The 26500-nt window shown below is 42.5% G+C and overlaps 1 protein-coding gene across 2 annotated transcripts in view; it reads right to left on the reverse strand.

Annotated features, from left to right (window-relative positions):
* fat4 (FAT atypical cadherin 4) overlaps positions 1 to 26500 on the reverse strand; it is a 99629-nt gene that overhangs the window by 26030 nt on the left and 47099 nt on the right. For both annotated transcript variants that reach the window (XM_084010363.1, XM_084010362.1), the window contains exons 2-6: positions 22250 to 22381; positions 16731 to 16992; positions 15614 to 15964; positions 12025 to 12947; positions 10210 to 10384 (exon numbers count right to left, since the gene is read on the reverse strand). In XM_084010363.1, the coding sequence (XP_083866489.1) occupies positions 10210 to 10384; positions 12025 to 12947; positions 15614 to 15964; positions 16731 to 16992; positions 22250 to 22381 (1843 nt within the window). The remainder of the gene's footprint in view (positions 1 to 10209; positions 10385 to 12024; positions 12948 to 15613; positions 15965 to 16730; positions 16993 to 22249; positions 22382 to 26500) is intronic.

The following is a 26500-nucleotide window of genomic DNA, read 5'->3' on the forward strand; positions in this document are numbered from 1 at the left end:
TGTGAATGTATAAACTATAATACACCCAAACAAAAACACACACAATCCAGAGTTTGTATTCCCTTTGCCTGTGTGCTCAGCTGTTGAACACATCAGATGCTTGAACTTGTGTACCGTGGGGGCCTGGATTATTAAGAGATAATAAAAAACACTTGGACGGTGGCCACCAAAATTCTCCCTTAATGCGGAGCTGTGCAAAAATCAAAACATAAGGAGTCTGAGAAAAGAAAGTGTTGAGGGGATTGAGGATAAGAAAAGAAAGCTTGAGGGATACAATGGCTCTGTTGCTTAGCCAGCGCGGATTATCTTATAAATATGATACAATCAAGGCAACACGCTCATTACATTCTGTGCCAATTTTTCTCATTTGGAAGTGATATTTAGCCTTTCCAGCAGCCTCCTGAGATGATACACTGTTTGTCACCAAGAGGTGCTCTATAGATGTTTCACACAGAAATATCGCACATATTGCCATGAGGATGAATGTTATTGATTTTTGTGATGTTCTGACTCTACCAGGGTCCTCACAGTGGCCCTACGCTTCAAACTATGACGATTTTGGACGTACACAATTTTGAATGTACAACATGTGGGACAGTTTTGTACGACTTTCTGGATCAAGTTGCCATTTTGCAGGACGTTGGGTCATTTTCCGCTCATTAGATGCATGTATTTTCAAAATAAACTTCTCTGGTCACAGGAAACATACAGTTTCCACTTGTTAAATGCATCAAAATAAACTTCTAATGTAGGTTTTCTTCGTTTTAGGTTTACTCCCCTCCCCAACAAAACTACCCTGTTACGCTGAGAACAAGGCTGCGGTTTGGGTTTAAATAAGTATGCTTATAAAACTGGGTTTAGTAAAGTTATATAATATACAGTCAAATAACTCCACATTGACTTGGCTTCACCAAACAGTGGTCTTCTGTTATGAGACAGCATCAGATGGCAGGAAAGGACAAGCAGTGTCCAACCGACTTGTGTGTCCTTGAGAAAGAAACGGAATTCCCTACAAGCTCTGTGGCTGCTGTTAAATTGCTGACACTAAACTGTGACCTCCCTGTGGGCAGAGAGGAGAACGAGAATTTCCTTAACAAGATCAACAAATTTGAACATTATTGTGGGGTTTGGAGACCACTGCAGTTTCTTTCAGGAGGGCATTGGATTCCTCACAAAATGAGATCTGAGATAGTTTACTGTAACATCTCTTTACTGCCTGGCTTTATGATAACAAACAGACATTCGACCTTAAGCTTGTCATGCATCCAGGTTTTCTGGTCAGAACAGAAGTGCCGAACATGCACATTCAGAGTAAACAGGGCGGAATTCCAGAAGCAAAATAAATGGTAACAGTAAACAGTTTTCATCCCAAAAGAGGCCCAGAACCCATACAACACTAATCTTTAGTGACTCATTACCAAAATGAGTCATGTCCTCTGCAGCTTTAGCTACGACTTTTTAAGAATCCTGTTTATAACCTAATATAGACAATGTTGAAATCAGAGGTGATTATGTATTTCCATCTTTGCATATATTTGTGATGAAGAGAACACTACTTATACACAAAATAGTCAAAAATCATTGCCCATTCATAGAGGGGACAACCCGAGCGGAAAATTAGGTAGCAACCAGCCTATATTGTATCATCACAGGGTCATTATGTAACTTAGTGACCACAACACGTGGCTTAGGGCCCAAACAAATGCAGTCGGCACGCTTGATTGCGGCTGTTTAATCCGCCTTTACTTGAACCTGTGGTGTAACACACATTCAAGTGCGCAACGTGATTGGATTGACATGAGTCATCATTGGGTAGGTTGTCATGGCAACAGATTAGAGCAGCCCCAGCTCCTCCCCAGCTGATCCTCTTAATTGAGGAGTGATCCAAGTCAGCAAGGTGTCTGTGTCACTTTTAGTCAACTGGTAGAGGTGCTGTTGCTGCTGCCGGGCAGGACTGTGTTTGGCAGTCAGCGACTCACTCTGACTGTTGTTGATCAAAGATGTTGTGTGCAGGCCGGAGCTGCTGGGCTCATACATAAGTGGCTCTTGGGGCTAAGTGGCTGTGTCTACGAGAGCCATTAGCTCCTACCATGAGCCAGAGTGAAGAAGAAAATATTCGGTTTTGGACATCAAGCCAGCTGCTATATTTTTCTGACCTCAAACTGCCTTCTGTTGCACACTGAGTGTGGTTGTTGCATTTCAATAGCATTGTTTTCCCAGGAAGCAAGGCAAGCTACAAGGCTAGCCCAGTGTGTGTGTGTGTGTGTGTGTGTGTGCCCTCCTTCCAGGCGTTTCACTTTTGCACAGGATGTGATGTCACAACCTGTTTACTGCCTCTGGAGAAAGAATAGCCTCCTCCGCTGCTGCCACCACTTGCGTGACCTTTGACCTGCATTGCGTCTGTCCCCAAGCACATCTGAGGCTCTACGGCACAAGATACTGTTTCCCCCAGCTAATCCTTAGTAAGCATGGAGCAAAGACACCCCACCCCCGCCCGGTGGAGACCTAAATTACGCTCAAATTCTCCCAAAGCCCCCCTGACGCTCCTCTTTGTGACCCTGAACCTGTGCTGACCTCGCTGTTGTCGACAGTCGTTGGTTCAAACGGGGCATTTTTCACGTCTTTTCTTGGTGTATCACTTCTCACAGCATCATGCTCCTCTGTGCAGCTTCAGGACGTGCCTTCTCAGCCTCCTGGGGCTCACTGATATCACATAACCCCTGGCAGCTGTTCCACACTACACCCCCCCCCCACACACACACACACACACTAAAAAACCTGCTGTCCAATGTGTAAATAGTTCAGATCTATCTTGTTACATCGCGTGGGCTGACAGATTTAGTCATCAAGGAACACTATATCTTGGCAGGTATGCAAATGTATGTAAATGACAGTTGTTTCAAATAGTTATGGAGAGGGCGAGACATTCTTGAGAGTCACACGACGGCGACTGCTAAATAACGGGGTCAACATCGCGGCTGAGTATGTTGTCTGTTTCCGATTCTTAAATTTCCACCGAATACCATACCTGTAATAGTAAGAAAAACAGAACACTTTTTTATAATGTAGAAAATAATCTCCATCCCCTTCTTCTTCTTCTTTTTTTGGAGGCAGTGACTCAACAGGAGAGGAATGCTCCACAAGAGTGCTGAGAAATGCCAGCATCTCCTCCAAACGGTCTTTGCTGGATTCTGGCAAAGCCCCGGGAAGAGTGTCAGGGTCAATGATTAAGACGACTGCAGCCGAGGCCGGTGTCGCGTCGAGCGCCATGGCTAAAGCCGAGTGAGGGGAGGGGAAGGAGGGAGGCGGCGTTGGGGATATGGCGAGGAAATATGCCTAAATCTGGCAGCGCACAATCTGGCCGGCTGCTATACGACAAATGACATCATCTCGCCATGGAAAGAGAGCTGGTGGAAATTTGCAGTGGGAAGTCAGCTGCCTACCAGCGGCTGCCATGCACTGTGGTTAGAAAAATACTTTTTTCCATTGGCAAATCCTGTCCCCAGGCCCTCGATTCGTTTTCTTTCTCCAGCAGTTGTGAAGCCTGTTTTATCTGCCAGACATATCAGCTGACATTCAACTCCACGAAACAAAGCCGTGCAGGTAAAAGACACAATTAAAGAGATCGCCGAATAAGATTGAAACGTATATCCGTTAACATATAAACTAGTGTTTGCATTCGTATTACAATCACGCTTAGAGACGTCTAATTTGTAGTTCAGTTGTCGGCCAAAACAGATAAGGCAATCAATGCACTACCTCACTGCTGTCTGAAGTTTGTGCCATGAGCATAATCTTATTTCAGGGGTTAATCTTGGGATACTTAGGAAAGCAAACCGCCATGACCTGACACTGCTCTCCTGGTGATTACAGCCTCACATCATCAGTATTTACCTCACGCCGAGGAGTTATCAACATCATCGCTTGAAAAATCAAACTGTGTGCTTTCACACGAGCAATTTTGCTGTGGCTAGGAAAATTGTTTTGGAAAGCAAATGCCACTCATCGCTTACGGTCCAGACAAGTGCGTGTATGTGTATATATTTGATCCAAATTCATCTCGGTTATTATTGCATATCAGGAAATGGGGGTTTGGATCCAGAGAAGCATGCTCCCGCAATCAGTAAAGCAAACAGCGGGCCTTGTGGTACCGTGTTTCCATGAGGCGGTTTTGCCCTGGAGAGCCGTGCTGGAGTCCCCGCGCTCTGAAATGGTACGGATACTACAAAGGATAAGTCCGAGTTAAGACCTGGTGATAACACTGTCTCTGACTGAGGGTATTCTCCGTGGTAACACATCACACTGATGGTATTCAGATTATTTTTGTATCCTATGAGCTGCCATTACACTACGGGATACAGTAGAAAGACGCTGGCGTCAGTGCACCGCGCTTCACACAGAGCGACTGAATCCGTCGGGGAGCTCAAAGCTGCTCGGGACACACGACGATTCCTCCATGCTTTAATTGAATCTGGAAACACCATTACCATTTAATTAAACGCAGCACATCGCCTTAAGATCTGGGAATGACACAGTTGGGGCAGCGACAACCAAAACAAAGCGCTTTGTTTGATATTTCACAATATTCCCAAAGAATTTAAAAGTGCTTGTTGAAGTGGCGGTGGGAATGACATTCGATTCTGCATGCTAATATTTCATCTCCGACTTTGAGCGGAGATCTGAGCGGTTTTGTTTCAGTGTGGATCACATTTGGGGAGAATCGGAGAACCCAGAATAACCCCAAAGAAAAATAACAAGCTTGTCAGGACCCTGAGACTAAACTACACCAGCTGACCATCTGTCGCCTCCTCTTCCATCCTGAAGATCCACAGACAGTTTTCTCTGTAAGCCTCTCAACCCAGAAAGTATTGTCTGGCATTAACATATGGCAGGGTCTAAGCACCTTATTAGTGTATATTACCACCGGACAAATCACATTAACCTCTAAGAAGGTGCCGTGGCCATACTTTCTGAACAGGAGGGGGTACAAATACATGCGTTAGTGCCGATAAAGCGCCATGTTTTTTGATCGCTGCAGCTGCTATGAGGGCGCACACTGCTGCGTGAGCCTGGCAGGGGGTTGATTTGAAGGAAACAGCAGCACCCGCCTCCTGGGAAAGGCTGCGGGTTGCCCTGTGTTGCTCAGTCTAAGCCACGCTAAGAAGCAGGTTTGAGTGTCTCTGCTGGCACAAGAGATAATCTCTTCCCTCAACATATGATTGACTGATGTTTTATCGAAAAGCAGACAAACGGGGGATAAAGCTGGGATGTCCAAACAACCGGATTCATTCCAGTCCAGGACAGGTTGACTTAGGGAAGACGGATGAATGTGTAAATTTATGAGACAGCCCATCTGTAGCCTGAAGCTTAAGGCTAAACGGTTAATTACGGTTTATGGACTGCGGCTGGATTGTGCTCTTAAGGGACAGCATAAATAAAACACATCATTACTCAGGGGGGAGAGAATTGGCGGCCATCGAGGCAAAATTGACATTTTTCTGCCTCTGAGAACCTGTTGCTTTGCAACAAAGCTTCTTTTAATGTGACCCCGTCCGGCACCCATGAATGGCCTCGGTGGAGCTGAGTGCAGGGTGTGAGCCGTCCCAATGCAAAGTTTGCCAAACATAACAGAGTAAACAGAGGTTTTCTCACACTTAACAAGCGAGAGAGTGAAAGGGATATCGCAGCAGAACACTCAAAGCTGCTACGTGGTTTAAAGGGGAAGGAATATTTCTAATAATACAGCAATCTCAGAGGCATTCGTCAAATTAAATCTAATGTTATACTGCTCACCAGTTATTTATGAAGTGCCGCGCCTGACTCCTTTTGCATAATTTCTTCCCCATATGTTACGGATAGGTTTTGGCGGTTTGGAGGCAGGCAAGGGAAGCATATCGACAGACAAAAAAGTGCTGCTTTTCCTCATATTCTAGGGCCTGCGGTGCAATTTAATGAAGTGATGTGCCTTTTGTGTTTTTATTACAATAGTGCTTTTATTTGCTTTGTTGTTGAATAGTTGGAAATCCCTGTTTAGCAGTGCATCTGTGAAACATTCTTTTCATGGTGACACAGCAATACCAGTAGATCATAACCAGTGTGAAGGGGGAGAACATACATTGGCAGTATAACTCGCTCATAATACAACTCTATAATGTTCATAGGTTGGCCACATAAATCTGAAATATGACTTTGGAAAAGTGCTAAAGAGAGAACGTATTCACACACACATATTACGTACTGCAGGTTATTTAAAGAGAAATGCGAGTCATGAACAGCTACTATGAGGCTTTGTGAGAACTTGGAGTGCTAACCAGGGTCCTCAGAGAAACAGAGCAAATAAACATCATTAAAAAGTGGATCTTGCAAGACTAATGATGCAACCCACACCACCTTTACCCCCCCCCCCCCAAAAAAAAAACAAAAAAACATAACTTACCAAAGTTATTTACGCATTCAGATGAAGCTATTGTTAACGTACACCAGGGAGAGGAAAACAGAAAACAGGCGATAGGAAAATAAAAAAAAATCTGCAAGGCCACATTGTTGCTGCACAGTTTTTTAAGAGCTAATCCAGAATGTTACTGCTCTGTTAAAGTTAATTTGGGGAACCTGATATTTTATTTGGCGAAGTCTTGTGGCAACGCAAGACTGCAGCCTGGCTAAAGGCTTCAGAAATGGACCCTATTAAAGATTTATTATGGCAAGTGTTGGACAGTGATCGAGCAGCCCCAGCCACGTTTTAAAGCCGCGTTATCAGTGCATACAGGACTTCATTTGCCTGAAATTTCTATTTGTCTAATATACCAGAGATGAATAGATATAGCTTAAGTGAACTTGTCTTTTCTTGTTGATTTGTTGTTCTGGTTCACAATTTGATGACAGGAGATTGACAGACCATTATTCAATTAATCAAGTCAAGGGGAGAAAAAGCTCAAGAACACTGTTTATGCACCAGATTCACAGGAGCAATATAAAGATCCTGTTTTTAAGAAGGAATGGTCATTAAAATTCTTTATCTGCTAAGCGGTCGTTTAGCCCCCGAAAGCTTCCCCTCACCCATCAGCCAACAGGCCATATACAAACAGCGTGGCACTATGGAGCGAGGTGCTGGAGCGATGTGAAAGACATGGGATTTCTATGCAGCCGTATAAGCATGGGCCAAGGGATTTACTGTGCCTTCCCTTTAATAAATGTGACCAAACATGGTGCATGTAAATGCAGCCCGAGGGCGCTCTCACCACCACACGCAGACTCGCACAAACTCCACAGCACCACACACAATACACAAATACACATGTAGAAACACACAGAGTACAAAGCAAAGAGTACATGTGCAAAAATGTGCAGATACAAGCATGTGAATACGGACAACCTGGCATGAACACAAACTAGATTATCTCTACAATTTAACGCATCATTACATTTTTATTGCATCAATTTTGGTCAAGTTTAACTCAATTTAACTTATCTGAGTATTCTCAACCAAGAGGCGCACTTAACATGTTGAAGTGTGGAATGAAATAATCAAATCCTTTAAAATCCTAGATGTTTTTCCACATCCAAAACCATAAACACAACAATAACAAACTAACTAATTGAAGGCTTAAGAAACTTTTCCTGGTGATGACTCATTAATAACTTTGCACTAAACCCTGACCCCTAAAAGCCCCTCTCGGTTTCTATGGCTGTTTCATCACAGCCACCACTTCTAGCAATTGTTGAAAAACCAGTTCACACAGAAAAGGGTGAACCCAGTATCTCCATATGCTCGTTAAATTTATGACCGCTGGAAAGAAGAAATTTGTTTAGAGAACGGAAAGAATGCTATCAAACGTTTTGGTACTTATAAAAGGGTAAGCGTCTGCAGAAACACACACCTGACCAACTGCCAGATACATAAAAATATGCTTTCTTCAACCAGATGCCCACTTAAAGCTATTCCATAAACACGACGTGGCAAAAGTATGTTACTGTGTGGACTCTGTTTTAGATCTTATTGTTTCACATTCTTCCACGGTGGCATAACTAACTAACTAGTTGCTAAATAGTGGCTCACAAATCCGATTGGCTTGCAGCTTATCCCAGATGTTGGCCTTGTGTTTAGCTCAGTCTCGGACCCTGGAGCCCCCAATGCTTCCCGCTATCTGCACAACTTGTTAACCTTAGAAATGCAACAACAACTTTAAACAAGGAAGAGAGAAAGTGAGAGAATGGATACATTCCAGGTCTGATCTTCAAGTTTCCTCTCAACAAGGTGCCTTGTAAAACACCTTTAAGCAGCTTGTATGGATGGCACAGTGTGCACAAATAATGGCAGCTGTTTGCCAAATTCGGCTGCTGCCCTGAGCCAGAACCCATTATGGGAACCAGCACCCGGTGAGCTATTTTGTTTCCATCCATTTCATGACAGATCTCAGTCAGCGCAGCAGGCGGAGAGAGTCCTGAAGCTGTGCTCAGGCTGCGATTAATGAGTTTACCTTCACTGAAATGACTGAAAATGTCCCAAGAGGACGGGTCACTATGACACAGAGCACAAACACACACAGCCCTGCCCGAAAACGTGAATTCACCTGATTCAGTCACACATCAAGCTTACATAAGTTTGGAACTTAGAGCACTGTCTGATTATCAGTCGTGTTGCACTTGTGTTAAAACCATAAAATTATCTCTCCTGCTGTCGCGACTGCATTACTCTGACTATACAAATACCAAACATGACTATACTACATACTTTCTAGACAAACTGATAGCTTAAGTCCTTGCCTGGCAGAATACTTGACAGACTGAAGGTTTAGGCAGATAAATCCTACAGTTGTTCTCTCACTGTGTTTTGAATTAGAACTAACAGCAGTGCAGGAAGATAAAGGCAGACATTAACATGTGAAGATGAATGTCTGTGGTCAAAAATGGGTCATGGTAGACAGCCGAATTGGAGACATGTCTGCACCGTCCACCTTCAACATTTCCTGCCAGATAGCGCCTGGGAGAACCATTTCCCCCCACTGTCTCAGCCGAGGCCTCAAAAATGTGAGAAAATGCTGCTGGGTAATTTGGCCTGTACTATGATTATGGGTTTTTTGATATTTTGATATTCTACCCCAAATCCTTCTTTCTGTCTCTTACCAACATTGTACTGAAACGTCCTGTCAAAATATTTTTGAATTGTTGTCACGGTTCTAAATATGGACTCCTTGTGAAGCGCACAAAACGGGATTGAATCCTAATTAGTACGTTCGCTTGTTGGGCAACTTTGTCCATGTGGCACAAACCTCGGAAGAGCACAAGAAGCAAGACATTCTTAACAAAGCGTTGAGAAAAAAATGCACTTAAAGACTTAAAAAAAAAGAAGAAAGTATTGTATGCACCGTTTTTGATTAAAGTAAATGAATGTAATGAAAAGTAATGTAACAATCTTCCCCACAGATATGGAAATAAATCACTGACTAGTCAATGGATAAAACACTCAAAAGTGTGTTTATGTAGAAAAGTCAACGCTCCGTGCAACATTGTCTCAATTCTCACCAAAAGCCTGAGCACGGTCAAAAATACACAGCGTTGTGAACGGTCACATGGTCAGTCCAGGAATGAAACAGAACCACCCCTCAGACCATGGCGGCCGTGCCAGAGCAGTTCGGGGAAACGTATACTTAAGTGCGATACCATGTGATTTGGCTGCATCGGGGATACGCATGTCCTCCTTTAACTGCACATTAACTGGCCTCTATGCAATAACAAGTTAACCTTTTATCTGGCTATAACAAGCTCCACCGCCGTATCCAAATAAACAGAGGATGCTGTTCAATCGAACCCGCTGAAAGGACTTCTGGGGAATGGGTCAAAAACACACCCACCATTTTGCGAGCTAAAAACTCCCGAATGTTTAGATTATTGTGCCACACAAAAAGAGCCCTGTGAAATCAACATGCTGTTTGTTGAGTTTATGAGAATATTCTTTTACAGCTCGGTTTTGCCGGCTGATTACAAAATATGTTTCTAGGGTTGCTCAAATTCAACAATGTCCTTGTAAGGACGTATTACACGGTGCTCGGTCCTCACCAGATCACCATGATAAGTTGAGCAAGTAGAATGCATAAACACGTTAACCTGAAACATACCTTGGCACAAAATCGTCTTTCACTTAAAAACCGTCAAACATTTCAAGATGGTATCAGTCGCTCTCACAGCACAGAACTTCCACTGCGGTCTCACCTGAGTCGGTGGCTGTGATCAGCAGGATGTATTTCCCCTGAGCCTCGCGGTCCAGAGTCTGGGTGAGGCTCAGCTGACCGCTGGACGAGAGGCTGAACGCGCCCTCGCCGTTCCCACCGCTGAGCATGTAGCTGAGCTGGCCGTTGGCACCTTGGTCGTCATCTCTGGCAACAACCTGGAAAACACACAAACCAGCTTCTTCACATTTTTGTCTGGGCATCAAACTTCTTCCTATTCTAGTACAAGAAATGTGTTTCTCATTTTTAGCAGCAGAACTACAGGTTGTCTAAAAATAAATAGAAGAACAGGAGAGTCAGAGGAGCTGTAATACCATGGCAGCGGTGATGGAAAGCAACATGTGCTATACTTAATTATCATTTTAACATGTTTTTACTTTTGTGTGTCAAGTACAAAATAGCATGAAATGACTGAATACCTTTAAATGAAGACACCTTACATATTAAATTGTTAACGTTGGCCAATATTGCTGTCCACCTGTCATTCTGTGCATTCACTCATGTTCTCTATTTTATATTTAAGTGCTGAGGGATTTAAATCAAATCCTTCTGATTTATTAGGCCGATAAAAAAGTGTGCAAGCTTTAAATAAAACTACAAAGATAGATGAAATGGAGCACAATATGACCGGGATGTGATCTGAAAGAGTTAAACAAGGCATTTTCATTCCATCTCCACTTTAAGTACAGGTCTTGAGTCAGTATTCTTAGTTACTTCATCACTGAGACAGACTTTTAGGCTGTATAAATCGACTCGACATTTCAGTGGATTAGTTGACAAATGATCTTAGGAAAGAACAGTAAAACCAAAGCAATGGCTTATGCGTCATATTCACCAAATCGAGAAAAAAGAAAGAACTTGCAGTTGTTTTAGTTATACGGTTGATTTTGCCCTTGATGTATTTTAGTGGAGCAAGAAATATGTTCACACAACCAAAATATAGCTGGCAGTAACCCAGTATAACCACCATCCTGAGTCTTTCAGCTGAGGGTTGATTACAATCACGGTGCTGAGCGGCAACATGAAGGTAATTGTTGAGGGAAGGAAGATCATTACTTATTCACTTTGTCTCATCAGACTTTCCCAGGGAATCCACAAAACACAATAAATCCGAAACATTAGTCAGTCTGATTTTTCCCCTTCAAGTTGCAGCATTTAAACTGCCACATTTCACTGGTGTGCCCAAATGCATTGTGGGCTCGTCAGCCCTCCCTGCTGTGCATGCCGCAGACAGACCAGGTTAGCACAAATGTGTATGTGCTTGTGTGGCAAAAACCCCTTCCTGCTAAATAACTGTACCCTCATTTCCTCACAAGGTACACACGCGAAAGGAAATGGAATTGCGGCGTCACTGAAAATCAGTCCTTCACCTCCATTTTTTTTATATACATGGCTCATTTATTCATCAGGGTGGCTGGAACGATAATTGCCTTTTCATGCAATTTAGCCCCGTTTCATATTTCGGGTAAATCCTATAAAGTCCTAATTGTGCGGAGCAAATTGCAGTCATATATCATTTCTGTATTATGTTAGTCCTGTATTCGTCATGGCATTTAGCAAAAGAAGACCACCACGGTAAGTGCTTTAAGTGCACTTATACAGCTCACATACCTGCAGTTATTAAGTTAGTATTACTATAAATTTGGTTAAAGCATTAGCTTATTTGAGGCCTTAGAACTGTCATTCAAAACACTGCCTCCTTTTCACTCAGGATGTCCCGTCTGTGAATGTTAATGACGTCCCGACTGCTTGAGTTTCAATGCATGTCTCGAGAAAAAGAGAAAACAAACATACTGACCTGCAGAATGTTTTTGGGCAGGTTCTCCAAGTTCTCCTGAATATTGACGGTGTACGGCGAGAGCTCAAACACCGGCGAGCAGTCATTGACGTCCAACAACACGATGTTGACGGTTGCACTGTCCACCCTGGGGCTGCTGCCTCGGTCGGCGGCTTGGACCACCAGCGAATAGGAGGAACGCGCCTCGCGGTCCAGCTGCTTGGCCACCGAGATCACCCCTGTGACCGAATCGATCCTGAAATCGGTGTTGGTGTTGCCTCCAGAGACAGAAAATCGGATCTGCCCATTGGTGCCCTCGTCTGCATCGCTGGCGAACACCTGGATGACATCGGTCCCGGTCAAGGTGTTCTCCTCAATCTCGATGTCGTAGATGTTCTGTGAGAAGCTTGGCGTGTTGTCATTGACGTCCAGGACCATCATAGTCACATCCATTGTTGAAGACAGGGGCGGTTCACCTTTATCTGTAGCTACGACTGTGAGGGTGTAGTTAGAGAGCTCTTCGCGGTCCAGTTCCCCGACCAACCGGACGTCTCCGTCGATTGTCCCGATGCTGAACTTGTTACCGAAAGGTCCTTTGAGGGAGTACTCGACATAGCTGTTGGGTCCACTGTCGGCGTCGGAGGCCTTGGCAGTGAACACCACCGTGTCCACCGGCGTGTTCTCCTGGATGTAGGTCATCCTCTGAGAGGTGAAGGTTGGCGGGCAGTCGTTGACGTCCAGGAGAATGATGGACACCTGGGCAGTGCTGGTGAAGCGGCTCATGGGAGGAGGAGGCAGGTCGTTGACTGTGATCACCAGGTTGTAGAAGGACTGGATTTCTCTGTCCAAGGCCTTCTTGGTCTGGAGGACTCCTTCCTTGCTGATCCCAAAGTGACTCTGGGGATCTCCGGACGCAATGCTGTAGAGGAGCTGGGCATTCCGGCCTGGAAAACAAGCCAAGAGGGAATGAGAAGATAATAATAATGACAACTACTTCCATCTTGAGCACCCAAATATTGTGAGTAAGTCCAAAATTAAAATAATCATTGTTTAGTCATACAGTATTCTAAATGTCAGAAAATAGCAAAAAATACGCCCCTGATAGAATTCCCCAAAGCCCAACATGATATATTCAAATGTCCAAAACCAAAGAAAAGCCTTTAATCCTCACATTTGAGAAGCTACATCTCAAAATGTTTGACACGCTGCTTAAAAAAGTGATGACAACTATTATTTGATTATCACATTAGCCTTTGCAGTTCTAGTAAACTGAACAAAGTATCTTCACTGATGAAGTCAGCCTAAAGTGCTTCATACCAAAAGAGAATCAACAACAATGAGACGGACAACAGATCAACTCTGTGAAGTTTTTAAATTACATTTCCATCCGAATGTTAAACATGTTACTTTCCCCGAAAGGAGAATTGACAAAACCTTGTGCCCAAATTGGATTTGGGCAGATAAGAGGAAACTGTGGTGAGATGCACTTTCTTGTTAAATCTGCTATACTGTACAATCAGGTGTATTGTTAACTACAAACCTTGTGACACTCACGGTGCCAAAAACAAAGAAATCTACACGGAACTGTTTAGTATGACCTTGCATTAAAAATATAGCCAGATAACTAACAGACAATAGAGGTCAAATGTTGACATTTTTCTGACTAGCATCCATTGTTCCAGATGTGATTGTTAAATAATCTATATGACTTAGGCACTTCTCTGCGTTATCTACATCCATTTCCACAAATTGTGCATAGCTGCAGCTGGAGCTCAGGCCGCTACTCTTGTCTTCTCCAAGTAGACGATCCATTCATGCAACATGACAGATGGCTATCAAAAGAGAAACACCACAGCAAACCACTTCCTAGACTGATAGTGGGGTTGTGACATTTTTGGAAAATCCCTCACGATTCAAAACACTTATTTAAATGAGATAACTACAGTGTGGCTGAGGGGATGGACGCAGTGAACTATCTGTACTTGAAATCTGGCCTAATCCGCAGCGCTGCCCTGGGACCAGGGGTTAAAATGAGCTTAAATTGAGCGTCTGTAATTCAACTCAACAGGGTATTCATGTGGAAAGCGCCGGCACCTTCCCACACTCCGGCGTGTATTTACAGTACACAAGTAATCCCTTATCAAAAGGTTGAGTGCTGTTTCCATCCGAGTTTAGGCTACGGCGTCTAGATACAAAGTCTGGGGGTCGTTGGGTCAGGGCTTAGGAAGTGCTAACAATGGCAGTGTTTTATTTTGACAGTGCAAAGAGGCGACTATATAGTGCATCTGCCGAGGACGACGTGGTCGGATTATGTGGACGGCAGTAGAAAGAAGCCAGACTCTGGTTTGAGAACCAGGCAGCGTATTTCCCAGGAATGTAGGTCACAATAACCACATTAGGTCTGGGTGAAGCGGTAATTACAGCCGAGGAGAGTAGCGGTGACCGTTCGAATACCACACGGCACTTCACATCCACGAAAAAGCCGCCACCTGAAACGCAGGAATAACTCGGGGCGCTTAATCATACAGTGAAGATGTATTTCATCAGGTCACCCATGCGCAACTCAAAAATAAAAATGAAAACATACAATGTAGGTTTGAGAGCTTCCGTGTAACCAACTGTCATAACAAAGTGACAGGCCTACATTAAATGAATCTGTTATGGATAACACTTGATTTATAGCATAAGTACATTACTGCTTAAAACATTCTCATACAACTGTTTACTTCAACTATACTGACTTCCCTATAGTAGCTGACTGAGTTTAACTGGGATTTAACTGCAATTTAAAATATTGGTATATTTTCTTTTTGCACTTATACAACAAGTCTTGCCAAATGTTTCCTGAAATATGCCATGAGCAATTGAATAGTGGAATAGTGCATCTCCTATGAAATAAATTGACTATATAGTTATTAGAGCAATTAATAACATACATCAACATAATAGGTATCAATATCAATGTGAGCAGCACCATGAAACTGAAGTTAACTAATGTTTTAAAGGCTGCATCTTTTTAACTTATAATATATGTTTAATAATACATTTTTTAAAATATATTTTCACTCATTATTTTTTGTTTAATGTTTAGGCTGGTGTATCAAATATTTTGTTGTCTTATTATTATGGCTTCAGTCATTTCTAGACTCATTGTTCAACTGTAAAACATCCTGCCAAATAACAAAAATGTTTGAGGGATTGCTGCAAAAACTACATGTTTGGGTTATGTTATTATATTGCAAGCAAATATGATCCACTTAATCCATGAACTCTCAAAATATTAATAGTATTGTAAGTGTTATTGTAATTGTTATTGTGAGGAGGCTTTCCAAATCAGGGACCCAGGCCTGGATCAGAGGACACTTGACCCCGTTCGTGTGAATACTGTGTACCGTCCACTTGAAAAGGTGGCCTTGAGTCGCTGGTCATTCTTTACATTGTCTCCAAAATATATACAATAGGAAGCATAATGGGGAGGTCGACTTGGCACGCATTACTGATGTGAAAGCTGAACAGAGGGGGAGTGGAGCAGTACAAATCAATCACGCCTTTTTTGAAAACGCCCTAAGTATGGATTCCAACTCCCACGTCATTTCCAACATGTACATACCATCATCAGCATCAGTGGCTCCGATAGTGACAATACTGGATCCGGGTGGCAGACTCTCTGACACAGACGTGCTGTACATGGTGGTGTTGAAGACGGGCGGGTTGTCGTTCACGTCCAAGACGTTGAAATACACCCTGACTGTGCTGGCCTGCCCGCCGCCGTCCCGGGCCCTCGCTGTCAGAATGTAGTACTGCTGAGTCTCATAGTCCAGTGGACGCGTCACGTTGAAAACTCCCGTCACGGGGTTCAGGAGGAATGTCTCGTCCTCGTCGTCCTCCTCCAGCGAGTAGGTGACCTCTCCGTTCACCCCTGAGTCAGAGTCGCTGGCCAGGATCGCCGCCACGATGGAGCCTGTTAAAGTCAGACGGGTTGTAAGACGGAGGCGAGAAGTTAGACTTTACTGCCCTATAGAACAAAATGACTTTAATACATCTACAGGGGGTTATTAGGGCTGTTTATTAACACCAGTGACTCAGTGATCACTCTGCCAGCTTTGCTTTTTAACTCACTTGGCCTGAACAGTTTTGGAACCAAAACTCCTCCAATCACTGGGATTAGACTGATGACGTAGGGATGACGACAATGCTATAAAAGCTAATGATTAAGTGATTTCACAAGCATTTACAATCATATCTTAATCATATCCTCACATGATATTCTTCTTTCATTTCCATACTCATTTTTTCTCTCTTTCTTATGATTGAAGCAGTGTGAGGGATAAAGAAGCTCTTGCCAGACGGTTGTCAGAGTTATTGTAAATCCTGCTGGTCGTTGATAGATTTCCATATAAATCAGATATCAGTTACCGTCCCTTTGACCTATTAAACTCTTAATTTCCCCCTTAAGGAAGATACAGAGGATTTGGGAGAGTTACAATGCTCCTATAAAAATGTTCTAATAAACTAAAAAGTATTCTTATAAAAAATGCGGCTATAAACTTCTACAAAGAAGCTGCTGCTAATAATTTGAGTCCTTGATGACCTAAACAGAGCTGTCTAAGTTCACTCTGAGGGCTTTGGCAGAAGACAAAACAGTGCATGTCTGAGTCTACAATGTCTAACCTCCTATGCATTTTAATGTGTTTATTTTGCAGTCGGATGTTTCTCTAAGACCTCACCTGGCGCCATGTCTTCAGGGATATCGAACGAATACGTTGCCCGGGAGAACTTTGGCGTGTGGTCGTTGACGTCCTTGACGGTGATGTTCAGCCTCATGTCGGATGACTGCTTCCCATCATCTGCGCGCACCAGAAGGGAATATTTAGAGCGCCGTTCCCGATCCAGCTTCTTGGTGGCGATCAAATCGCCGGACTCGGGGTCAATCCGAAAGCTGTCGTCTGCCCCGCTGATGATGGTGTATGTCACGAGAGCGTTGGGACCCTGAGGGGAAGGCAGACAATGGAATTATAGTTTGTAAATTGGAGGAAATCAGCATGTTTGCGGATCAAAAACATAAACTTAGCATTGAGCTAAATTGTAGAAGCACATGTTGTTTCACATAGAATGAGCTCATCTCAAGCCGAACCAATATTTAAGTCACTATTTGCTGGCTACTGTACATTTTCTCCAACGTTGTTCCAACTCTTTCTCAGGGATCAGAGCAAAAAGGGGCCAGTTACTTAGATTACTTTGCTGAACTCGCAAACAGAAAGGGCATCAGGATTACAAGACTCAAAGCAACCCCTATGCGTTAGGAAATCCGTTTACCACTCGTGTTAGCGTGTCACGTCTCCAGATCAAACTACCTACTTGTCCAGCATGAATGAAACCCTTCTCCACAGAGACACTGGATGAAAGAAAGGCTTGTGGTGTCAAAAATGCCGTGCAATAGATGACAAATCAAGACGGAGACACTAACGGGAGAACTAATGAGAGAATGTTGAAGATTTCACTGGCCAAACAGAAAATCCAACATACAAACAGAAAATCTCCATTATTAGGCCCTTAAGTTAAGTTTGTTTTCTACAAATAAACAATTATTATTAACTTATTTTGTAACACATTCTATGGGGCTCATTTCATGCATCATAAACTTAGTATATCACACCACTTCAATTTCTGTTATGACTTATAAAACAAATACATTCATTTTCCAATGTTGTGTGTTGTTCTCACATATATTTAATTACTTTTTTGCCAGTACAGGTAAAACAAACAATGGGCACTTAAATGACCTACTACCCTGACTTATAACTAGCTTGTTAAGTATTATATCTGCCTGTACCTCAGGAATTTCATTACTTTACGCAATGACTGTTTAGATTGAATTTTAAAGTGATTATATACTCGAACAGTGATTATAATACATTCCTCTGATAAAAAAACAAACTTGACTCTAAAAATGTTTTTCTTAAAAAACATTTTTTGCCATTTTATCATCTGAAATATGTCACAAATAAACGACTTTTACACACCATCAATCACATTATCTTTTATAAAATGTATAATTCATGGCTAATCAAGAAGAGGACACCGGTCACACCAGGTAGAGAAAAGCTGACTGGCGATTTTCTGGTGAGACTCGCTCTCAGTCTTTGAACTTTGGGAGGCTATAGTGTTCCTCTATAAATGCAACTAATAGATCCCCTGGTACCTCGGACAAGTACAAGCGCTGTGACACATCTGATAGCTATAGAAAGAGGCTTTGGAATAGGAGAGGACTGAATGCCGTATGACAACTGAATGAGCCTGACGACAGAGCTTGACGTTTATATTTGTGCCGGGGACAATCAGAGATCAGACAACTGTCTCGCTCTGTGTCTTCTGCCAAAAAGAAAAGGCAACATCAAAAAGCTACTGCAATTCAGTGGGACCGAGTTCTGGTTACAGCCGGTTAAGAGCTAAGCTAAAAGAGACTCTTTCAGCGATGTCCGGTGCTTTTTGATCTTATCATGACAATGGAAAGGCTTACATGTAGAGGCGTTGCATTAAGCTTGATGCTGTATCTGCATGTCGACACATTTACTGCCTTGGTGGACAATGGTGCGCACGTAACAAACGCCATTTTACATAAACTGTATGCATGCAGAAATGTTGAAGGGCAACATTAGCACACAAGCTCTCACTGCTCACATAATCTGTAGCTTTCAGGCATGTCTTCGCTGAGCACGCAAGTTATATTCATCCATATTCAACCCCTCTTGAACATCTGAGCAGTTTCCGTGGGAACAAGAGCTATTTTAGGACATTAGTTCTCAACTCCCTGTTGTTGCACTGATCGTCGGTGTTTCGCATCTTCGCCCCAATAAAGCGCCTCCTCTTGTAAAAGGTTTTCCAATGAAGGTTATAGTTGCACACGCTGAAGATCTTACTAAAACAATGTCTTAAAAGGGAAAAGTCAAATTTATGGATACAGGTATTTCAGGTTCATATACTTCCAGGAAAAGACCAGAAACACAATGAATTCTATCTGTCGGTCTGTCACAAAGACATATTATATATTGCTTTCCCTTCTGTCTTCACCAGACTGTGCATAAATGTTAATGCACCAACAAGTCTAGAAATGGCGGCCGTTGGCCAAAAGCTTTGTATGGAGTCAATATCGCAAGGCCAAGTTCATGACTCACTCTTATCTCTTTCCCGCGGCCTGTTTTTATGACGGATCAAACCTCCGTCTTCTTGACCCCGTCTCTTATTGCATTACCAGAGACCCGGTCAGAGATCCAGGCCCAGTAAAAAATGGGGGGGAGACGAGGAGGACTGAGCTCCGCTCCGCTTATCTAAGGACCCTGCTGTCATCAATCAGCATCTCCAGATCTGGAAATCCCATCAGCCACCTGGGCTGCAGTCCGGAACCCAACACCGATAGTTTGCCAATTAATTTTCTGATAGGGTTCAAAGGCAGAGCAAGGGAGGTGGGAGAGGCCGGACAGGGGGTCCATCTGGGCAACAGTCCAACACACACACACACACACACACACACACACACACACACACACACACACACACACACACATATATAGGACATGCATTTACACAGATGAAAATCTCATGTAAATGCACTAACTCCTCTCCCTCTCTTAGCTAAACTAACACAAGTAATTAAGATCTGACACACTCCTGCACTTACACACTGGTTGCCCTCTTGACCTTGACTCAAGAGGTTGACTACTTTACAGCTCTGGTTGTTTGGGGATGAAGGGGGGTGCAGCAAAAGGAAACTCATTTAGCAGATGAGTGGTTTTTGGGAGCAGGCAGCTCTTATTGGGAGTGAAAGGTGTGAAGCAGACAGGGCCGGCGGGGATAGTAAGCTTCCTGTATGTAACAGCACAGAGCATGCAAGCCAATCATAATACAGCCTGCTGAAAAACAAGCAACGTGTTGTCACTGAGAGCTCAAACATATATGACCTTCTAAAGGTAGAGATGGACCAACCAGCTGCAATGATGCCTTGTGAATCTGTTTTCAATGCATTCACTGCAAAATAAACTGCAAAAAAAGTGTTTAAGCACACATTCTACATTTTACTTTCAAAGAACTCTCCTGAACCAGTGATTGTTGCAGTTCTCTTCATTAAGAACATTTTTTTTTTTTTTAAACCTGTGTCATATTTTCCACATAAGGTCAGAATTCTAATAAAACATTAATGGTCGTTCCGAAAGCACAAAAGGCAGCATTTTTCTTTCAAATGAGGTGAGAACCATTTTCAGACAGGCCGAGCCTGCATCAGATAAAAGACCAACGTTTTATATTGATTTTCTTTCAACCTCTTCCTTCTCTTTGGGGTGGAAATGGGCCTATAGCGAAAACCGGATGCGTAGAAACAGCATTTTAATACCCTCACACATGAATCCCACATGTAGCACTGTTAAATTGGAAGGGATCATTATGATGTCTGAATTCAGCCCGTCAGCTGGCCAACAGCTTGCACTCTTGGCTACTCCGCACTGGCTCACACATGTGGCTTTCTCAACAAGGGCTCCAATGCGTTCCGTACGCTTAGTGTCAGCGCAACTTAAGTTTCCTGCGTAAGGATGTGGGCAAAGACTTGGCCGGCCTCATATCTGGCTCCGAGTGAGAGCTGGAATGAAGTACAGGCTTCTATTTAGCAACCTATTCATGGCCACACTGAAGTTTGGAGTAAACATCTCTAGAATCTGTAATTCCTAAAAAGGCTCTTCTGCATTCTCTTTCAGTGTCTTTATACTTTCTTTTCCATTCGAATCTCTGTCTGGAAGCAAAATGTGACTTTTTTATGAATGACAGCACTTGGATATTTTGGGAAATGATAATTCGGGAAGACTTATGCCTTTTTGTGCATGTCAAAAATGCATTATTTTCTACAAATGACTAAATGCCAGCTCAGACTGACTCAGATATGGGGAAAGGAACTACACAGTTTGATTTCAATACCATATGCTTTCAAGATCAAAGCTGTGAAGACATTGGTGAAAAGAAAAAAAAAGAGAAAATAATTAAATAATATAAGTTAATATAATAACTTAAAAACGGCTTACTGAAAAGATGGAGCTGCCTCGAGATTTACAGTCAATATACTGTAGTATTTCGACTTTGTACAACTTTTCTCACAATCGGAGGGAAGAGAAGGTGGCAAGGAAACAGCTGTGCAATAAAATATGTGTGGCCTCAAATGTAACATTAAAATTGAGTCCATATTCTCTGCTTCTAATCTCTCCAATCTATGACCTGACTTTTTCCATTCACTTCAACTGTGTCCTTTGGCTTGGTGAGGGACCGCTGACCTCCGAGAAGCAGGCAGAGCCTGCGTTTCACTCACTGCAGGATTTAGTGTCCACATCCTGCCTAAAGCAGCTAAAGATGGAGCCTTTAACTAATTGAGAGTGATCCCGCTGATGTAATGTGAACTACGGAGGCCACGGAGGGACTATCAGAGCGGCAAGCTGAAAAATCAATCGCTGGCCTTTCTCCTTCAGGCTCTGTGACACCAGAGGCCTCAACATGTCTCAGATAACGCCAACATGAGACAGAAAAGTCCAATTCTGTGTGTGTGTGTGTGTGTGTGTGTGTGTGTGTGTGTGTGTGTGTGTGTGTGTGTGTGTGTAGAGGAGTTAAATGTATGTAGACAGATGGATTCAAAGCGGTGATCTATGTGTTTGTATTGCTGTGTGATGGTGAAGGGAGCACAATCTGGCTCTTTGTGTCACTGTGTCATTGATTTCACTGCGTTATAAATGTAATGTAATGTTGTTGTTTTTCCCCTATTAATGGATTAGCCGTTTAGTCTGTAAGATGTCTGGGAATTTTCTGGTGCCCAAGGTGACATTTTTAATTGACATGTTTTGCTGATCGATAGCAAACAATAAAAGGTGACTCCCTCTCGAAACACAACTTCTACATGTCGTCTATTGTTCACTCTACCACTGATGTGCACATAATTCCTACCATGGTCTTAATGTTTGGGTTTTCTACCCTGAATAGCTGCAATATCTTTTGGCATGATGATGGTCCAATGTAAAGATAATACGTCGACTTCATTCACGACAGCTGCGTTGGCCTCAAAATCTCATTTGAGTCCACTGTAGGAACAAAAATTTAGAGCTTATTTTCAATTCAAATCACTCCCAGGATATCAATTCTGAAAGCATTGGAGTGGAAAACGGGCACAGAGAAGTGCAAAAACACTGTCAGACAGAATAGAAATTGGGCGAGCCATTACCTTGTCTGCATCCGTGGCTGTTAGCTGCATTATCTTGAAACCATCTCCAACGTTCTCCTCAATGGTCACATCAAGAATGTCATTAGGGAAAACTGGCGGGTTGTCGTTGACGTCCTGCAGCGTGATCTCCACCTGCAGAGGAAGAATAAACACCACAGTTTCCGTTAAAGCTCTGCCTCAGTCTGCCTGCAACAGCTGTTAAGATCGCTGCAAAGAAAAAAAAAATGTGTTCAACTTCTTGGATTTCAGATGATGAAGAAGCTGCACAAGAAGAGAGGCTGGAGAGGAAAAGGTCAGACCATGATGAAGTGTGGTATATTGACTTGCAAGGTAAAGAAATGAAGGAGACGGAATATTGTTTTTCCCCAAACAGAATGATTGTTTTTCCCATTGATCATGAATTTAGATTTAATAGTAGAAAAAGTCATCGCTTCACCATCGCTTCACCAGACTCTTTTGTCATCTGTTTCCTATAAAACAATTATGCCATTGAAACACCAAAACCGTAGTGATTGAATTTGAATCAATTTAAACAAGACAAACAACGCAGTACCTGGTATTATAATGGGGAAAGAAGTAATAATAGATAAAGGTGTGCTACTAAAAGAAATGGCCTAGCTCAGATTAGAATAGCAGCAACATAGTTGTAATCATTGTAGCCTCTAAATGCACACCAGCTAATGAAGGCTAGCTTGTGTAATAGCCTTAGCTAAAGCTTATTTACCAACTTTTTCCTTTAATTGAATAATTAAATGTGATGCTTCAACAACTTAGAAACTGAGGTTTTTAAAGCATACATACACAGTAGTAAGTAGTAATGCAATCATAATGGAGTAAAAAAGTAATAAAAGAAAAACGAGACCTACTAAAAAGATAACTGGCCTAGCGAAGCAGAGTAGCAGCAAACACCCCTGACAACATGTTGGCTAGCTAAAGCTAGCTGGTGTGATAGTATTTGCTAAACAAAATGTCTCCACATTTCCTATCTGTTTCCTGAATACTCAATTTTGTAATTTAATTTGTTAAACAACTTAAACAAGGCAAACTTAAAGAATACTAGCATAACTTAAAAGATTAGCAGTCACTTTTATCTCTTTCTAAGCTTTAGTGAATTGATGAGATTGAGGTGATTAAACTACTTAAAAATCAAATATGTCAACCTGTGTAACTCAAGGTGAATGTACTGAACTTACTCATTAGAGAAGGAAGCTGAAGAAGATACAACATATTGAGTACTGCTCCACATTTTCAACTGCCGAAAACTAATATATCTAGAAAACTGCATTGTGGGTAGAACTCACATACCCCACTGTCACCGGAGCTCATGGAAATTGTACAATTTACAAATTGACTTGAGGCTCTTTTCCACAGAGACTTACAGTGAGTGTAACAGTAGAGCAAACTAACTGCAGCTCAGGGATTTTCACTTTCATGTCTTAAAAACCAAAATAAACACACATTACTGTGGACCACAGACCCCCCATGTGGACCAACTTTGTCCCATATAGTGAGACTTGTTCTGATAAGCTAAATGTATTACAGACACAGCAGTGCTAAGAGTGAAACCTATGATTAGATCACTTGTTTATATAAATTATGTGATTTCCAGCAAATCAAAGTGACATTTAACCATTCCTCATTTTAGAAAAAAAAAAAAAAGATTACATGAGCTCAGTTCCCCAACGGTTCTTCACCACACTTGGAGAACCCTCCATCGTCATCATGGTTTGCAGTTAATATTTTACCAGGCCAGAGTATGTGGACAGGCTATTCTTTTAAATGGCTTTGGATAGGCAACTTTGATTAAGGGAAATCATAAAATGACTGCATACAATATTTTAGACAGAATTGTGCCTCCAACTTTATGGCCCTTTCAGTGTGAAAATAACAGTGCAACAATGCCAGGTTCTTCAAGAAATTATTTCCCCACTCTAGTGTGTGTGCACTTGACTGCCATCCTACTCAAACAGCAATAGAATTCATAGAAGAAATATGAAAATGCTTCATCAAATCACAATACATTATTGCTACAGTTAAGCTCAGCTATGCAAATGTCTGGGAGAAAGTAGAAACGCTGGAGACAGTGAGAGTGAGACATGTATGGTTTCAGATGTTATGAGTCTAGTGTGGCGATATTACATTTCCACTAATATCCCACAACTTAAACTGCGATCCCCTCCGCCTCATCCACTAACCCAAATATGCATTTCAAAGCCAGTAAACACGACTCGCTTTTGAATCACAACAGACATTTTGCTGCGCATTCTCTGTTTATTGACTCTATAAATATCTATAAATATGGAAAAGCCATGTTTAAATTCTCCAGTGATAGGATCTCCATTAATGTTGACAGTGATTATGGTAATTCTTGTGCCAGGGATCACAAGATGCCCAAACCTCTCTTTCGCAACCCCCCGCCCTGAAACACTCACAGATCAGGCTACGCGTTAGCGAGATGAAATAGGAAATTGGAAAAGAACAGTTGTCAAAAGACTACAATAGGTGCAGCTTTTTGAGGCAACAGGAGTTTCCCAGCAGGCATTCACAGAGCAGACAATAGCCCTCAAGGCCATATGACCACCGAGGTGGGGGTCACGTACAGCAGCCTATTCATACCCGGCTATTGACAGGAAAAGCAGACTTCACATGTCCCATAAATCTGCTTTGCAACCAACAGTAGCAGGAAACTCTTCGTAATAGACTTCTTTTGTTAAAAAAAACCCAACTCAAAACAGCTCAATTCATTAAAGATGACCCAGAACAAAAAAGCTACAGGGAGACATAGCTGAAATGGTGTCAGAGGCTGAATAAAATATGCTCCTCGAGTGTTTACTGCTATGATGACACCGACTGCAGCAGGGCAAATCCGCGCAAGGTCACAATTACAACAAATCTCATCAGTGAACACGTATTCATCTGATCCGCTTGTGCCAGGGCGAGGATGTTGTCCACTTATTAAACCGACTCCATGTTTGGTGTCGGCATGAGTGGAGATAATTACAAAAGAACAAGACAGATTATGTGCTGGGCACCAGCGATGCTAAAGTCGCACAAACAAGCCACAGTGACAGCGGCTCTCGACTCAACTTGAGCCGAGGGACCGGGGCAAAGTCAACAAACAATGAATATTTATCTCCCGCCCTGTGTGTCCCCTTGATGTGTAAATAATGCACGGCCCACTTCTGAGGAGTGAACTAATTAGGGTAGAAGTGCAGTTTTGAGAAATAATTACGCCTCATGCTTCCAGTTTGCATTAGCCAGGCTCCCACGGGACAGGAATATATCAAAAGCTTTGGTGAAAAATGCATCGGAGGAAGAGGAAGCAAGGTCGGAAAAGGGGGGAGGCTGAGAGGAGCAGGAAGGGAGGTTTTTGTTCCCCTCTACCTGTCTGCAGCCGACCCAGACGTCCCGGCCGAGGCAGGTGAAACACATTAGTTTACAAGCTAAAAGATTGTGTTTCAGGAACTACTGTTTCAAGTTGCAGGTGCTGCCAACTGGCTGCCAGAGTTTTATTATTTATGGGGCGGTATGAATGATTCACGCGTCAAGTGGTTCCTGAGCGCTGTCGATTATGAGACCTTAAGTGATGGAAGGTATTTGTCCAAGAGGTTGAGGCTGGAGCTCGTACTCAGTGGCGATAAATTAATCTTGTCACAAAATTCCCAGAGTTGATGTGATATACGCAGGACTGACAGGTGGGATAATTTAGATGTCTGAGTTTATGTTACGTAATCCCCCTTTCTCACTCATGGAATTTAAATGTAAAGGCTCAGTTCATCCATATTAGAGAAATGCATATTTTTCCTCCCATAACCTCGAGTTGTATCCAGTCATGCAGTTAGTTTTATATTATTGTGCCTTGGTTTGGACTTATCTGGAATTTCTACAGTGACCCCAATATAAATGTGGAGAATATGAATATATATATTTATTTGTGCTCAAAGCATGGGAAAATCCATCTGATATATTCAACAGTAAATTGTTTTTCCAGTAAAAATGACCTGGTTATTCAGAATAATGTACTGACCTCATGGGAACTTCCAACCAAAGAAATAGAATGTATGAAAACTGTTTTGGGGGAGATCTGTGGATTATGACCCACAAGCAACCAGAACACTGATTATGGAAACATTCTGCTTTTGAGTTTTGTTAATACATGCAATTTTATTGCCACGAGGAGCACAAATGCAGTTCCATTAACTTCCACCGCATCGGGGTGAAGGCAGAAGTTTCAAAGGAGCATTGGCTCAC

Source organism: Eutrigla gurnardus (genome assembly GCF_963514095.1).
Source record: "Eutrigla gurnardus genome assembly, chromosome: 5".
Lineage (NCBI taxonomy): Eukaryota > Metazoa > Chordata > Actinopteri > Perciformes > Triglidae > Eutrigla > Eutrigla gurnardus.